The sequence below is a fragment of the Mustela nigripes genome, chromosome 7, assembly GCF_022355385.1.
Source record: "Mustela nigripes isolate SB6536 chromosome 7, MUSNIG.SB6536, whole genome shotgun sequence".
NCBI classification, from domain to species: Eukaryota; Metazoa; Chordata; class Mammalia; order Carnivora; family Mustelidae; genus Mustela; species Mustela nigripes.
Genome location: NC_081563.1, coordinates 66429482 through 66448023, shown reverse-complemented (window position 1 = coordinate 66448023; position 18542 = coordinate 66429482). Strand labels below are relative to the sequence as shown.

At 34.5% G+C, this 18542-nt stretch overlaps 1 protein-coding gene across 8 annotated transcripts in view; it reads right to left on the bottom strand.

The window, feature by feature from the left end:
- CCDC88A (coiled-coil domain containing 88A) overlaps window positions 1-18542 on the bottom strand; it is a 125450-nt gene that overhangs the window by 55085 nt on the left and 51823 nt on the right. For all 8 annotated transcript variants that reach the window (XM_059406057.1, XM_059406058.1, XM_059406059.1 and 5 more), the window contains exons 8-12: window positions 9081-9253; window positions 5589-5670; window positions 3203-3361; window positions 1649-1795; window positions 393-537 (exon numbers count right to left, since the gene is read on the bottom strand). In XM_059406057.1, the coding sequence (XP_059262040.1) occupies window positions 393-537; window positions 1649-1795; window positions 3203-3361; window positions 5589-5670; window positions 9081-9253 (706 nt within the window). The remainder of the gene's footprint in view (window positions 1-392; window positions 538-1648; window positions 1796-3202; window positions 3362-5588; window positions 5671-9080; window positions 9254-18542) is intronic.

Below are 18542 nucleotides of genomic sequence, written 5' to 3'. Positions count from 1 at the left end.
CTGTGTTTTGACTTCTATTTAAGTTTGTCTATACTTAAAGACAGGTTGATTAGCTAATATGACTTTTCTATTCTATTGAGTAGACGGCTTTCTTTCCTAAAATAAATTAATAAACTGGTATCCCAGATTCCTGTGATACTAATATGAAATAGTGCCTAAATGATCAAATCTTTTACTGTGCTCATAAAGTTGAGTTGTAAGATGTGCAAAGATAAAGACCAGACCTGGAAACATGGATCTGTGAAATCATACTTATTAGGGAGCCATCTGGCCTCCTAGATATGTCCAGCAAGGGAAAATAAAGAATTGTAAAGAAACACCAGAAAATGTAAGCATAAATACAACTTCACATATTCATTTATCCATTTAAATAAAAAAAATATTGGGACTACCTTCAGAAAGCTCGCTAGTTCTGGATATTTGTTCCAACTCCCAGCCAAGATGTAATGATTCATCCATACTTTGTTTCTGTGCCATTTCCAAGGTCATATTTTCTTCCATTAATTCTTCAATCTTTTTTCTATCCATATCACGTTCCTTTTTTATTGTCAGGGAGTAGGAAAAGAAATGAAAGCTCACCACTAGTGTAATTTCAAGCTAAATACTCTATTACTTAAAAACTTTTACCAGAAACTGAATGAGGATAAATTTTAAGTTCCTTAAAATTTTCAGTTTGAAGATGATAATCAGTTATAATTATTCATACTGATCATTATATTGATCAGCTGTCTGATTTTTTAAAATCTTTTTTTAAACTTTTTAAAAACATTTTATTTTTAAGTAATCTCTATATTCAACATAGGGTTCAACTCACAACCCCAAGATCAAGAGTCACTGACTGAGCCTGCCAGGGACCCCTGTCTGATATTCTTTTAAAGTGATCCTTGGGGACACTGAAGACTATTCTTCACATATTTCATTATATATAGAGCAAATGATTTCTGACTCAATATTAAATTTTAGCAAATTTTTAATTTTTAAAAAAGATTTTATTTATTTATATTAGAGACAGAAGAAAAGACAGAGATAGCAGGAGCAGGAAGAGGGCCAGAGGGAGATGGAGGAGACCCTCTGCTAAGTAAGGGGCCTCATGTGGGGCTCAATCCCAGGAGCGGGGGAGAATGGCCTTAACCAAATGAGCCATCTAGGCACCACCCCTAGCAAACAGTTTTATCTCTATATTTTATTTTATTAATTTTCTTAAGATTTTATTTGTCAGAGAGAGAGAGAGAGAAAAAAAAGAGTACAAGCAGGGAGAGCAGCAGGCAGAGGGAGAAGCAGCCTCCCAGCCAACCAAGGAGCCCCATCCCAGGACCCTGGGATCATGACCTGAGTCAAAACCAGATGCTTAACCAACTGAGCCACCCAGGCATCCCTATTTCTATATTTTAAAGGCATATTTATACAATAGCTTAATAGTTTTTTTCCAAAGCAGAAGACAAAATTAATAATTAACACTACTCTGTAACAAAAGCAAAAATTTGTACCACTCCTGTTTTTATAAAGAATTGGAAACATCTAATTTATTTAGCCATCTCTCCTCTGTTAAGGCCACAGGAACTAGTCATTATTGTCATTATGGGGAAATCAGATGAATCTGACAGATTTCCTAAGAAACTGTGCAACTGTTCAATCTTACAATACTTACCATCTCCATATCATGCAGTTTAGCCTTTAGCTGTAAATTCTCTTTTTCTAATTCATGTAATTTATCAGAACGAGCTCTAGTTCCTTCTAATTGATCTTCCAACATGGTTTTTGTTTCTAATAAAACTTGATTGTCTTCTTTTAATTCCTATAAAAATTTCAAATAGGCTTTATCAGAAATATGTTAATTTTTCACATGTTAAATCTGTTAATTTTTCACAGCTCTGAAACAAAAAAATCTTTATTGTAAAATAAGACATTAAGCTATCTTTATCAAAAGTTCTTTATGCAAGAGTAAAAGCTACTGAATAAGAGATGCAGTTATGTTTTCCTGGTTTCATATTTTTTCCCTCAGAATTTAACCTATATTATGCAAACATGATACTCAGTACTTACGCAAGGATGAGTAACACTACTATAATTTTACATAAAATTGTCAGGGTATACTTAAATTTCTTAGTCACAAGGATAAGGAACTAAGTAGAAGTAGTTTTTCTCATATTTAAGACACAAATCTCCATAGAATCCGGGCTAATGTTTTTTCTTTTGCTAAAATAGATTTAAAGACTTCTCTCAACTATAACTTGAACCTGAAACATTGGGTTTTTGAGTAAAATACCAATATTTGAGCTAAGACTCACATAGGTCATAAACTAAGGCTCCTATCAATAAACATTTTATATCAGCATCTTGAGAAAATGCTTAAAATCCATACATATGTTTTGAAGACATGTGCTCACAAATCTGTGTTCCTAAACTACATTTTTGTGGATTATAAACTAAAGTCAAAAGAAAGTATATTAAAATAGTGGCATTTATAAGGCTCTCTTAACAGTGCCATGCTTATACATAAGCACCTTGTCTTTGGTATCTACTCAGTCTATTTTCTGGTAACTTTTAGGCTAACATATTCTAACTACTTTCTCTTATAATGTTTTCACTTCTTCATTTTGCATACTCCTCCTTCCTTCTTATCACCATACTGAAACTGATAAAACTCTCCTCTTCAGAAATGAAAAAAATTAACTGAGAAAGAAAAACAGAATGTAGAAGCAAGGATCGCCAAATTCTTGAGGTCAGACTGAACTTCTTCTAACACTGAACTGCAACCAATAAGTAAGAAAAGCTGTCTTTTCTAAATACACACACAGACACACACCTGCAGAAGGGGAAAAGGAGAGAGAGTGCCTTCTTAATCCTAGTTTAGTATTCTGAGTTGACCAATAATCAGAAACATGCTTTGCTTTCACTTCTAGAAACAAGTTTGAAATCAGTAGAAGTATATATTTTGACAATGAGGGAAGAACTTCAAGTCGTCCTTACCTATAAAGCTAAATAAAAGAATAAAAGCACTCCAAGCAGTTCAATAAAATTAAAAATGTCCAGAGATCCCTTTTTACAAATAAAGGCAATATGCTGATCTACCATAAAATAAGCAGCTAAAGTATTTATAATTTGTTCAACATTTTGAAAGTTCCTTAAATTTATTATGTGCATTTTGAAAAACCTAACTTTTAAACAAAATAATTGGAATAGCTTAAATTATGCAACATACCTCAACTCTTGCCTTATAAAATTCAATATCATGTAGTCTTTCTTTATATCTGCTGACTTCACTTTCGAGTTTATCCACTCTGATTGCTTTTTCTCGAAGTGCATCTAATTCATCTCGGTACATTCTAGCAGAACGAGCATCCGAAAGCAAATTCATGTTCTAAATATAAACAAATATTAGTATTTTCAATATTATTTTCTATTTTCAAATAGGTAATCTCTGGTTGCACAACTCAATGAATTTTCTAAAAAAAACCCCAATGAATTGTATCCTTTACAAGTGTGAATTTCACAGTATGTAAACTATACCTCAGTTAAGCTGTTAGATATAAGGAAGTTATTGATGATGGCCAGTACTGACAACTGCTACACCTCGGCCAGGGGTTGTATTGCCACCCTGGGCAACTTTGCCAAGGCAACTTCAGAGGCCATTTCCAAAACCTACAGCTATCTCACTCCTGACCTCTGGGAACAGACTGTGTTCACCAAGTCTCCCTTATCAGGAATTCACTGACCATTCTGTAAAGACCCACACCAGAGTCTCCAGGCAGAGAACCCAGGCTCCAGCTGTGTGGCTATGAAAAATGTTAAGTGGATAAAAACCTGTTAAAAAGAAATAAAAAAATAAAATGGGGAGATATATGAAGGCGTTTAAAAAAACAAGAATAGAAATTATTTTAAAATGTTTATATGCAAATACAAACATGCTTACATACAAATTTTAAAATAATGATAACTACTTAGGAATGTAAAAACTACTCAGCATATTTTAAAATAAGTTAACCTTTAGTTAACGTAACCATTTGGAATTAAAGGTGCAAAAGTTAACTTTAAAATACAAGATAGTGAAAACACGGAAGAGGCAAACTGTATCACTAAAGTTGATCATTAGTTACTTTAGAGAAATTATGTTTCTATCCAAACTGCTGTAACATACAAAAATCCTACTGGGTTTTTCTAAACTCCCAAGTGAATATTAGTTGCATGTGATTAGTGTTTAATAACATTTTAGACAGATATCAAAAATTCAATCTTTAAAAGCTCTCTCGTAAACCTTTAGAACAGGTTATCAAAGCATGACCCAGGGACATCTGTGGGTCCCTGAAACCCTTTCAAGAAGTTCATGAGATCAAAAACATTTTCATAATAGCACTAAAACATTATTTTTTTTCATTCTCATTTCTCATGGGGACACAATGGAGTTTCCTAGAGGCTACACGGCATATGATATCTTAATAGACTGAATGCAGAAACAGATATGAGAATTTAGTAGCCTTTAATTAAGATAGGCATTAAAGACATTTGCAAAATGATTTTAAAAAAGAGAGACTTGCAAAAATGCAGAAGAGTAGCATTGTTCTAATTTGTTTTTGGAAAATAATGGTTATAAGCATACCACTTTTATGTTAACATGGAATAGGTTGAATATTATTTTTAAATAAATATTTTCTTAATTCTAAGTTTTAAAGTACAGAAAATACCAGTAGATATAAACCTCATTAATTTTTAATAGTAGAAAAGAGCCTTGAGACAAAAAAAGATTGAAACTACTGTTTTACAGGGAGCACATATACAAAAAACCATGCTTTTGGAAGAGCAGAATAGCAGTCACAGCATATCTAGAAATGAAGATTTTGATTCCCAGTCTCATTCATCTGAAAAGGTCCCAGTTTAGGATTCTGCAAGTGGAGTATTCCCTGAATTTAAAATAGCAAGTTAGGGAAAGTAAGGAGAAGAAATAATTGTCTAGGCCTACCACAATCCTTACCACTTATGGGTAAAAGTAGACTTCATGCCTACCTCCAAATAAAAATGAAAAATTATAAATATTAAAAGAAGTGAATTCTTAAACAGTCTTGGTTCAAGATTAAAAAAAAACCCAAACACAAAATTCTAATAAAATAAAAGTAACTCTTAAAAGGTAAAAAGAATTGATCTTACTTAAAAGGTAAAGAGTAAAAAATTAAAAAGCATTCTGTCATCTGTAAGTTAACATAGAGCACTCTCAGAGACTAGAGACTTAGGGAGATACACATTAAGCACCACACTTCACAGTAGAGGTGTTCCAGTTTCCCAGCCATGGAAGCCAAATGTACAAAAAGAGAAACTTGCAACTACCCCAGTCCTAAGAGATTCCTTAGAATTCTAGGAAATTCAAAGAAAAGTATGAATTCTAGGAAAGTATAAATAGCACTGATATAGAAAATGTAAAGTCCAAAGCTTGATTTCCTGGGCTCTGGCATTTTTAAACAGAAAAACACTGAAAAAAGTAATTTTTAAGCCCCAGTAACATCATAAAATATTAAGGCAGAGGTTATAAATATCAAGCAGAAAAATAATTTCCAATTACTGACTGGTCCCATATAATAAAAGTTTCAGGTACAAACCTCTTGTTGGAGCCTTTTTAGTTCTATTTCCATTTGCTCAAGTTCTTGTTTACAGTCCAACAACTGTTCAGTCTTTTCCTCCCTTAAATAAAAATTTTTAAAATAATCAGTTTATTGTTTTTGAAAACCATGATCATCTGCTTTAATACAAATGTATTATCATTACTGAATATCTAGTTGAAAATCCTATTAGCCATCCACTAATCCAGGGGGAAAAGACAAAGAAATGGATATTAGGAATGTGTGTGATTACATGACATCAATCAGATTCCCCCTTAAAATTCCCCAAAGGCTAATAACCTCAGTGACTGACACCCTCTAACTTCATAAGATAGTTTCTCTCTCTTCATTTTTCTTGCCATCCCCTATTCTCACTCTCCTTTTTGTCTTTCTCCCTCTCAAAGACACCGCAAGAGTTTTTAAGCAAGGCACTAGGATCTGGGTCTGAGTCTTAAAAGATCTCCAACTATTTTCAACATCTACAATGGTCTAAAGGAAAGTATATACAGCTAAACAAATACATAAAATATATCCCTATTGGTTTCCTCCCAGTAGTCTATAAACATCTTCTATTTTCTCCTATTCTTCTTCTTTTTCTTACACTCACTACTTTACTTCTCCCATTTTCTAATGCCCTTTCAGAGACAAGCTGCTCAAACTCAAATTTCCATTCACTAACTCTACTTTTCCACCTTCTGTTCTTTAATAAAAAAATGGTAAATGTTCATTGTATAAAGCAATCCACTGCTGATATCTCATCATACCTATACTTTTTTTTTGAGAACCATAATTTTTAATGAAGAAATAGTCCCTTGGAGTTCCACTTTTCACTGTAATGAATAATGTTTTGGTAAATAAACCTCAGTATACATAAAACACTGTATGTTTAGGGGCACTTGGCTGGCTGAGTTGAAAGAGCTTGTGATGCCTGAACTCAGGGTCATCATGAGTTCAAGCCCCATGTTGGATGTATTTTACTTAAAAAAACAAAACAAAACAAAAAAAAACAATGCACCCACCCACTCCCCAAAACCTTGTATGTTTCAGGCCAGATTTATAAAAGTACATTACATGTTTAAATGTTCTTGATATATACCATCAAGCAGCCTCCAGAAAGGTCATTACCAATTTATAATGCAATCATTGTGAATAAAAGTGCCTATATGAAAATCAATTTAATAACTGAAAAATTCTGTGTTACTATTCTAATTTGCATTGGTTTGAATACTAAGACAACCTGGAAGAAATGGGTAAATTCCTAGAAATATATGTTACCAAAACTGAAACAGGAAGAAAAAGAAAACTTGAACAGACTGATAACCAGCAAAGAAGTTGAATCAGTAATCCTAAAACTCCCCAAAAAACAGAAGTCCAGGGCACCTGGGTGGCTCAGTGGTTTAAGCCACTGCCTTGGGCTCAGGTCATGATCTCAGGGTCCTGGGATTGAGTCCCACATTGGGCTCTCTGCTCAGCAGGGAGCCTGCTTCCCTCTCACTCTCTCTGCCTGCTTCTCTGCCTACTTGTGACCTCTGTCAAATAAATAAAATCTTGAAAAAACAAAAAAACAAAAAACAAAAACAAACAAACAAACAAAAAAAAAACAGAAGTCCAGGGCTAGACGGCTTCCTAGGCAAATCTACCCAACATTGACAGAAAACGAGTTAATACCCATTCTTCTCAAACTATTCCAAAAAAAACAGAAAAAGAAGGAAAACTTCCAAATTCATTCCATGACCAACACTGGGTGTTGCATGTAAGTGATCAATCAATAAATTCTACTCCTGAAACCAATATTATACTTTATGTTAACTAACTAGAATTTAAATAAAAATTTGAAAAGAAAAAAAAACCACATTTCAAATTATAATTTTACCCTGCATGTTAATAAACTAAGAACAATTATAATTATATATTATATAATATATAATGTATATTATAATGTACCCCTATAAGTATGCTATTAGTTAACCTACGTGTTCTCATTACAATTATTTATTTCCGTTGGGTATAAGGCAACCTGAACTACCTTTAACCACCATAATTTCCATACTTCATTATTTTGGAAAGATCTGTCCCAACAAAAAGACTTAGAACAAATGTTAATAAAAGAAATCTGTGAAGAAACACATTTTCAAAGGACAAAAAGATGGTATTTGATGAAATGCTATTGGGAATACTCGCTATATCTGGCGTATTAATTTATTCATTAATAATATTCATTTACATTTTTCCAGTCAGCATATGAGAAACCAAATTTTATCAATGTCTCTAAGTTGTTTGGGATTTTAATACACTCTATGGTCAAGTAAATTTCATTTAAAAATCAAATTCTAATATAGTGCAAAATGTTAAATGAATTCACAACCATCATTACAGTTCTAATTGCATGCTTTATCTAAAGACTGGAGAAGATTGTGCTAAATTATATGGCACGAACTAGTGTTCACTGTTTAGGCTATCCATTAACTGCCAGTCAAACTAATAACAGCAATCTCTTCTCTAATTTTCCTGGTGCAGCTGTTTATAGAATATCCTGGGCGTGTTCACTTCAATAGATCCATAATAGTGCAGACATCCACAATGAAAGCTGTATTTTTTTGTTTTCAAATTTTCCTATAGACTGTATATTTTTTCTACCTTGCATATTCAATCACTTTCTTAAACTAACTGCTTTTAATAATCAGTAAATAAACTTAATTGTTATATTGTGTCTTAAATTTTAAATCTATACTCTGAAGCCCAAATTCCAGGAAAACAAACCAAAAAGAAAAATATAATAAAAGAAAAAAGCCATAAACATAAAAAATCCTTTGTTCTTTTTAAAGTACAAAATAAAAAACCTCCAGCAGAGACTGGCTCTATCTTTACATGTGATTCACCAAGGAATGCTCATGTGACATTTACACCAAATGATCTTTGAAAGTTAAATAAATATAATTTCATCAGCACTAACCAATCTGACTATTTACCATGTCTAAGTACATGACTCAGGCATTTCAATTACCCAACACAGATGATACAAAACACAAAATTATTTTTTATAATACTGTATGCCAACAATTCAGTCTTTTATAACATTAATTTTTAAAGAGCTAAACTTGTTGACTGAATCAGCAGTTGCCTTTTTTTGAATCCAGTTTTGATTTGAAATCCAGTTTGGGATTTCAAAGAATATAAAATTTAAAAAAAATTAAAGAGACCCCAATTTGTCAAGGAAGAACCGTATTTTATAAGAGAAAGATCATTGTAATATAAGAAAGGCAGGAAGAACATAAATCCAGAATGAAGGACAATCTGTAAATTGGTAAGATTTAGGATTAGGAAAATTTCATGACAGTCTCCCTATTTTTCTCATTTTGATAAATACTAGTGAAAACTCTGACTCAAGCTAGCAGTTGGAGCAACTCATCTATATGCCATAGCTGAAAAAACATTTTTAGGTCACCTTTGTGACCATGTAAATTCAAGAAGCCTTGAAAATGACCAACTTACAATTCCTGCCTAAGCCTTCTTATCTTTGCCTTAGCATCTGCCAGTTCCACGGACAGATGTTGTCGACTTTCCGTTCGCTTCATGCCTGGAGAACCACAGGGTGACTGTGCAGTTGAAGAGGCATGGGGTAAAAAATGAAGACCATCCCGTTCTTCAGAGAGTTCTATGATAGTCTAAAGAAATACAGAAATAAACACTGTTAGTATTCTACATATTAGAGAACTAAAACACATCAACACTATTCACTAAGTCTAAGTACTATCTTATAATATCAAAAATAATTCACTGGGCAAAAATATCTTAACTTAGCGATAGCTCTCTTTTTAAAAAATTTCATGCAGGGGCGTCTGGGTGGCTCAGTCATTAAGCATCTGCCTTTGGCTCAGGTCATGATCCCAGGATCCTGGAATTGAGCTCTGCCTTGGGCTCCCAGCTCAATGGGAAGCCTGCTTCTCCCCCTCCCTCTGTGCTCCCCTTGCTTGTGCTCTCGCCCTGTCACATAAATAAAATCTTTTTTTTTAAAAGTTCCATGCAACAGTTCATGGATTAGCTATTTACTAGATAACATTAGAGTCAGATTTATTCTTTTTTCCCCTTCCTAACTTTTTAATAAAGGAAATCAATTGTGGTAAAACAACTACACTAGACAGAAACTGTTTAAAAGGCTTAAAAGACCTGTTGACATAGGAAAGAAATCAACCCAAGAGGAGTTTGTCTACAACTGTGCTGTCCAATGTGGTAGGCAGTAGCACAAGTGGCTATTTAATTAAAAAAAAATGTAAAGATTTTATTTATTTATTTATTTATTTGTCTCAGAGATCGAGAGTGCACACAAGCAGGGGAAATGGCAGGCAGGACAAGCGGGCTCCCTGCTGATCAAGGAGTCCCATGAGGGACTTGATCCCAGCACTCTGGGATCAGGACCTGAGCCAAAGGCTAACCAACAAAGGCACCCAGGTGTCCCCCTAATTACAAATTTAAAAGGTTAAAAATAGAGTTCCTCACTCGCACTAGCCACATTTTAAGTTTATAACAGCTACATGTAGCTAGTGGTTTGTTACTGTATTAGAGAGCGCAGAAATACAATCTTGCCACAATTGCAGAATTCTACAACATTGCTCTCAAATTGTAGACAGGGATCACAGAGGGATCTAAGAGAACCTCAGAGGTTTAGTTCAAACTCTTCATTCTGCAGGTAATGTTAACTGAGGCACAGAGACTAATTTGTCCATGATCACAAAACTCCTAGGAGCAGTGCCAAGACTCCAGGGCCAGTTTCTTGAGTCCATATCCTATGTTTTCTTTCTTGCAATAATATGTAATCTCCATCCCATCTCAACATTTCCTTTATTCCTTTCTCTAGTCTTTCCATGGGACACAAATCTCATTCTACTTTCCCTCGTTCTGAACTTTAAGGGCCATTTAACTTATATTTACCTCACTCAATCATATTCCTCCATTCCTCCAATTTTTCTCTTATTGGAAAATTCTCTTATTCTAAACCAGTTTCTCAGCTTTTGTTTCAAACTTCTCGGGCAAACAGAAATTGTCTTGAATAGTAATTCCAACTGTCTTACTCCAGGTAGAAGAGATAGGGTAACCACCTCAGGACCATGAAATCACCATTTTTGCTTTCTTATCACCAAGTCTTACAATGCCCTCACTAAATCATTACTTTTATCCTTCTTCTTCTTCTTCTTTTAAACCACTCATCAGAATTCATTTCTTCATCCTTGGCATATATTTCAGCACCAAATCAAGGTCTGCTCAACTACTGCTTTCACAAATTCCAGTATCCCTACTGACAATCTATAGAATGTAATTTCTCAGTCCCATTTCTGTTTAAAACTCTACATCTACTCCTTATTCAATACACACAGACTTCTCCAATGAAGGAACCATTCCTCTCTTGTGCCATGCCTCCTTTATTAGCATTACTCCCATGGCACCATACCTACACCTGAACCTTTCTGCACAGATTATTTCTGGCTACTCTAGTAGTTCTGTGCCTAATTGTCATCCTTACTTTCTAATGTAACACTACCATGCCACTCTTTGACTACAGTCCACTCTTTGGGAAAAATTAAAAGGGAATGAATATTTACAGAACTCCAGACAGGGGATTTTCCAGCAAGATCTTATCCAATACTATAATCTACAATAGAGGTATTATGTCTACTATAAAACAATAAGGAAACTGAGACTCATATAGATTAACTTAACAAAGTCACACTTTTAACAGGTATAACAGTAATTCAAATTCAAGTTTGACTCAAAACATTATGTCATTTTCCTTATTTTTTAAATTCCTTCTCTATGATGATAAAGAACTCTAAAAGGAAAACAAACAAGAAACTACACAGTCCTACAAAAAACTTGCCATCTATTTTCAGTTAAGCTCTTTTCAATGCCCATCAAATCTCTAGTTGAAATTTTGCTGATTTCCTGCCAAATTTCTCTACAATGATTGTTTTAAACATATTTCTTTTCTCTACTTAAGCCTCCACATGTAAACTGCTATTATGACTTCTACTGAATGACCTCTCCTCCAACTTGTCAAAGAAACAAAAACACCTGAGGTTAAATCCTCCATTTTTACACATTTTTGTTTCCAATACATATTCCTTATTTCTACAAGATTTTCTTTTTTTTTTTTTTTAAAGATTTTATTTATTTATTTGACAGAGAGAAATCACAAGCAGATGGAGAGGCAGGCAGAGAGAGAAAGAGAGAGGGAAGCAGGCTCCCCGCTGAGCAGAGAGCCCGATGCGGGACTCAATCCCAGGACCCTGAGATCATGACCTGAGCCGAAGGCAGCGGCCCAACCCACTGAGCCACCCAGGCGCCCCTCTACAAGATTTTCAACTTCTCTCTTCCTTATGGCTTCTTTCTCCTTGATCTTCATATATATGTAAATATCTTCTATCTAGGGGGGAAAAAAGACCACAATTCTCTCTCGTTACCCTTCTACTTCTCATTCATTATTTTTTGCAGGGTAGCTTATACATTGACACTATTCATCTTATCCACCTACCCCATATGCCCAGACCAAGTGCCTGTCTCTGTGAACACTGTTACTCGTAATCTCCATGCTCAGTCTTCATGGAGTCAAGTTTTATTTACTTACTCTCTCCATTATCTTTAATCTTGCCTTCTAACATCTCCTGACTCTAATAATAATAGTGCTTGTGGATAGTACTTAATATGTTTCATGCACACATAAATTAGAATTTAATTACATGCTCTTTTTAAGTCTTTTTAAAATTATATGCTATTTTTTATTTTTATTTAAAATGGTTTTTTCCCCCCATAAACCTGATACAATCTCATACCTCCTCTGTATCTCTGATCTCATTTAGCATAGTACTGAGCCAAAAACCAGTTCCACAAAATTACTTAATTGAATGAGTCACAAAATGGAAAACTCAAGAAAGTAGAAAGATGCGTACTACATTTGAACTTAGTAGATGGTATTATGGAGATATCAAGAGGTTCCAAATGTCAGTGTACAAAAGAAGTATGGGTTGAGAAATATTTCCTAAAAAGAAAAAAGAAGAAACCAAGTACTAAGAGTTAAGAGTATCCAGAGGAATTGTCCATTAAAGATTATGTAGACAATTTGACTTTTCTCTAATGGTAGTAATTTCTTTAACTCAAGGCCTCCAAACATTTTTTTTAAAAACCTGACAAAAAAATGTTACTAAAGCACAATTTAATTTCATGAATGTTCTCTGATACTTCTGATCCTAGAGATTCCACTAGCAGTTTTAAGTAATGTCTTCCTTCTCTAAATTCCTATAGTATTTAGATATATGGTTTTTTATTTTATTTATATTTTTATATTTATATTTTTATATTTTAATTTTTATATTTATTATATTTAGATATATTATCTAATATATCTAATAATATTTATTATATTTAGATATATTATTTTTTACTGCTTTCAATATTTTATTAGAGTAAAGCAAAGCTGGAGGCATCACAATTCCAGACTTGAAGTTATAGTACAAGATCTAGTATCAAAATAGTATGGTACTGGCACAAAAACTGACATAGAATAGAAAACTCAGAAGTGAACCCACAACTATACAGTCAATCTTTAACAAAGCGGGAAAGAATATCCAATGGAAAAAAAGATAGTCTCTTCAACAAATGGTGTTAGGAAACTGGACAGCGACAGGCGAAAGAATGAAACCAAACCACTTTCTTAAACAAACACAAAAATGAACTCAAAATGGGTTAAAGACTTAAATGTGAGACTGAAGTCATAAAAATCATAGAGGAGAACACAGGCAGTAACCTCTTTGACACTGGCTGTAGCAACTTCTTTCAAGGTATGTCTCCTTAGGCAAGGGAGACAAAAGCAAACAAAAATCAACCACTGGGACTTCATCAAGATAAAAAGCTTCCGCACAGCAAAGCAAACAATCAACAAAACTAAAAGGCAACCTACTGAATGGGAGAAGATATTTGCAAATGACACATCTGATAAAGGGTTAGTATCCAAAATCTATAAAGAACTATAAAACTCAACACCCAAAAAATCAATAATCCAATTTAAAAATGTGCAGAAAACATGAACATTTTCCCAAAGACATACAGATAGCTAACTGATGCAGGAAAAGATGCTCAACATCACTCATCATCAGGGAAAACAAATGAAAACTACAAGGAGATGTCACCTCACACTTGTCAGAATGGCTAAAATCAAAAGCACAAGAAACAACAGGTATTGATTGGCAAGGATGTGGTGAAAGGTGAACTCTCTTGCATTGCTCGTGGGAATGCAAACTTGTGTGGAGGTTCCTCAAAAAAGTTAAAAACAGAACCACCCTCCAATCTAGCAATTACAGTGCAATTCCCCAAAGAATACAAAAATACTATTCAAAAGGATACATGCACCCCGATATTTATAGCAGCATTATCCACAAGAGCAAAACTGTGGAAACAGTCCACATACTGTTTCCATTTGACTGACAAATGGATAAAGAAGATGTGATGTGTATAGTGGAGTATTACTCAGTCATAAAAAGAATGAAATCTTGCCATTTGCAACAACATGGATAGAGCTAGAAAGTAAAATAAGTCACTCATATGTGGAATTTAAGGAAAAAAAAAAAAAAAAGGAACAAACCAAGAAACAGATTCTTAACTATAGAGAACAAACTGAAGGTTACCAGAGGGGAGGTGGGTGGGGTGATGGGTGAAAGAGGTGATGGAGATTAAGGAGTGGACTTCTTGTGATGAGCACAGGATGTCATATAAAGTATATTTAGTGTAACTACTAAATTCTACACCTGAAACGAATATTACACTTTACATCAACTAACTGGAAATTAAATAAAAACTTAACAAAAAACCCTAAATTATTTTATTAAATTAACTTCCCCACTAGATTGTAATGATCTTTGATCCTTTTTTGAAAATTTGTCAGTTTGTTGCTCCCAAGCATTCTTAGCACAAGATCTTCCAATACACAGGTATTAATATACACTGAAGAACACATGAAACATAAAAAGATATACCAAAGCTAAGAAAAAAAATTGAAGTGACTTAATTCTACCTATGGAACTCCCAATTAAGGAAAAGAATAAGAAATGTGCTCAATACATCATACATTTGGGCAAAGGTTTTATAAACAGGGACACAGGGGTTGCAAATTTGACTTGGCAAACTGTTTAACTTCTCTAAGCTCAAGTATCTTCATTTTTAAGGTGGGGTTATTGTACAGACTTATGAAGATAGTATATTATACACATAACATAATGCTTGGCATAAAATAAGCTTATAATAAAGAGATCTTAAATTCATTAAAATGTATTTGTGGTTTTTGGTAAAAGAAGAGGATTTAAGAAATACATATTACACAAAATTAATACAAAATGAAGAGTAATTAAAAAGAGTAACCGGGGCGCCTGGGTGGCTCAGTGGGTAAAGCCGCTGCCTTCGGCTCAGGTCATGATCTCAGGGTCCTGGGATCGAGTCCCGCATCGGGCTCTCTGCTCAGCGGGGAGCCTGCTTCCTCCTCTCTCTCTCTCTGCCTGCCTCTCTGCCTACTTGTGATTTCTCTCTGTCAAATAAATAAATAAAAATCTTAAAAAAAAAAGAGTAACCAAATTACACTTTCTATATTGAAATAAAAGAATTACAACAAAATATCAATCAAAACAGAAAAAAAGGACTCTGTTTTGACAAGGCAGGGCATCCCCTGTGAGTAGTCCGAAGCTTCCTACTACTGATTGAAAAGTCATGTCCTATCCTTGCATGTCAGCAAAAAAAAGAATATTAAAGTGCACAGATGCTCACCAGGACATACAACATATATGGACAAAAAGGCCTGGAGCAGCCAATTAGCCTCCTTTGTTGATGTGAACCTTCTAGAATTAAGTGGCCAAGTATGAAGAAATGCACTGCTTAATTTAATAAGCTGACAGTCTGGGTTCCTTGGAGACCCCCAAGGGAAGAAACAAGCAGAAAAAATTCTAACTGATGTTATTTTAAAGGCATCCCCCAAAGCTCAAATTTTCTAGGAGGTCACAAAGCCAGTTCAGTCTATGACAGAGCTGAGAATAAGGACATTTTGCAAATTTCAAGTTAAAATAAGAGTCAGGCAAAAAAGTAAACTGAACACCCTAGGGAACGCTTCCAGGATGTGTTCCAGCAGCAGCAATAAGTAGAGCCACCTGTTAGTTCTCTTGCATCATTGGCTACAAGCTACAGGGTAGCCCTGCCCAAGTCTGTCAATTCAACCTAGCTTGAACTGGCATAGAGCCCACCTGTACAACCATGAACATCAATGTGTGTGCCAGAAGAGCAGTTTTATGAGAAAAGGAGACTCCTCACTGGTCCATATCCAAAGTCCGCCTCTACTGGCTGCAGATGGGAATGACTCAAGCACACACAATATGGCCTGCATCTTTGACACATCGCCACAGTGGACCTGACAGGCATGTTCCTGAGCCCCATCAACAGGATAGAAGCACAGATTATGCCTCCAGCACTAGCTCTGCAGGTCAGGCTGTTTACTGCAAATCCTACTCTATTCTTTCAGCATGGTGCTTGTGGATAAGCATGGCATGAACAAGGGGCACTATATCTCTCTGATGACACCTATGGCCCTCTTCAAACTGAGTGACACCTTCCCCTTAGGAGAAATAGGTCTGTAAGCTGGAAAGGCCCAAACATATGTGTAATACCTGATGTGATGATTCCTCTCTTGGAAGTTCCATTTTTTTCTACATAATGCTACACACATGGAAGGGCCTTAAAATATCCTAATGTACAGATTTTAATTTGTAATTTTGAAAGTCTTTCACTGTAAGTTTTCTTTGCACTTAAAAATGAGCATGCTGCTACCCTATGACCCAGCAATTGCACTACTGGGTATCTACCCTAAAGATATGCACCCGAATGTTTACAACAGCAATGTCTACTATAGCCAACCTATGGAAAGAACCTCGATGTCCATCAACAGATGAATGGATAAAGAAGAGGTGGTATATATATACAATGGAATACTATGCAGCCATCAAAAGTAATGAAATCTTGCCATTTGCAATGACATGGATGGAACTAGAGGGTATTATGCACAAAATAAGTCAATCAGAGAAAGACAATTATCATATGATCTCCCTAATATGAGGAAGTTGAGAAGCACTGTGGGGGGCTTGGGGGGCACAAAAGGAATAAATGAAATAAGATGGGATCAGGAGGGAGACAAACCATAAGAGACTCTAAATCTCACAAAACAAACTGAGGGTTGCTGGGGGTAGGGGAGGAGGGAGAGGGTGGTTGGGTTATGGACACTGGGGACAGTATGTGCTGTAGTGAGTGCTGTGAAGTGTAAACCTGGTGATTCACAGACCTGTACCCCTGGGGCTAATAATACAATATATGTTAATTTTTTAAAAAAAGAACATACTGCTTTTATACTCTGAAGTGTTCCAAAACATGTTATGAATATGATACTTACTACTTTCTTTCCTCCAGCATGGCTGGTAAATTTTGTAGAGAAATTAGAAACTACAACCATAAACATGCTTTTGATGTATTTATTCAGTGTGATATAACTTTCTTCTATTTTATTTTTTCATATAACTTTCTTCTATTTTATTTTTTATATAAAATAAAATATTTTGGAGGGAAAAATATCATAAAATATTTTGAAGGAAAGAACAAAAGAGCTAAAGGGAAAATCTAAGGAAGAACTTGTTTCAATCCAATTGATTAATACAAAATTATTGTATTTACATTTGTCTCATATTTTTCACAATTATTTTTAAGAATCTTTTCTAATTAGTCCACTGGTGACCCAAAGGAAAGAGTTTTCCTCTAGAAAACTGTTTAAAAAACCAGCTAGCAACTTGTTTCCAAATAACTTGAGACAAAGGAACGCCACCACTTTTTTCTTGTTAAAAAAACAAATTCAACTAAAATGCTTAATTAGGCAGGATAATACATTTTAAAAAGTTCTTCAAACAATCAGTATAGTGTTTCATATTCCTTAGTTTTTACACAGATCACATAATGACAAATTTTTTGTTCTCATTTCTCCAAAATCATATTCTTCTTCACCCCATATTATAGAAATAATCTATAGACTATAGAAATAATCTAAGTATCTCAAGATAAGTTTGATATATATTAGAAACATTTAGTTCATTCTTCCTTTCGTCTTACTTGCCTTAGGTTTTTTAAAAATTAGTTGTTGTTCTAAATATTTCTTTATTTCCTATCTTTTCTTCTCTTTTAATGCCTAAAGAAAAACTGGAAGATCTCCATCTATAGCGACATGAAAGTTTTGTTCAGAGAAAAAAAAAACCTTTAGGAATTTCTTCTATGTAAGTCTTTCATTAGCCCAAAGAGTAAACAAATTCTCTGGAAATAAGCTCAAAACTGTCTCTTCCAGGAGTGCTCAGTGGTGCAATTGGTTATGTATCCAACTCTTAGCTTTGGCTTAGGTCATGATCTCAGGGTCCTAGGATTGAGGCTTATGTTGGGCTCTCTGCTCAGTGTGGAGTCTGCCGGAGATGCTCTCTCCCATTCCCTCTGCCCCTCCCTCTCATGCTCTCTCTCTCTCAAATAAATAAATCTTTAAACACACACACACACACCTTTCTCTCCCATGTAAATGGAGCAACTGATCAAAGCTACACATTCTTCTAAATGGCAGAGCCCTTTGGTCTGCTATTAACAAAATATTATTCACCATCACATGCACTAAAGTCTAGACTTCTATAAAATTACTAGCAGTTTTCAGAGTGCAGGCAAAAACCCTGGTGCAATTTTACTCTTTTGAAAAAGCAAAGTACTTTCTTACGGAAGCCTATAATAATTCTTTTTTAAAATCACACCTCATTTATTGACTACAAAAAATTGAGACTTTTTGTGAGACATTTTATTCCGAACACCTGTTTTCTCCTTTTATTAAAGTTATTTTTCCAACCTCAAAATGTGGCA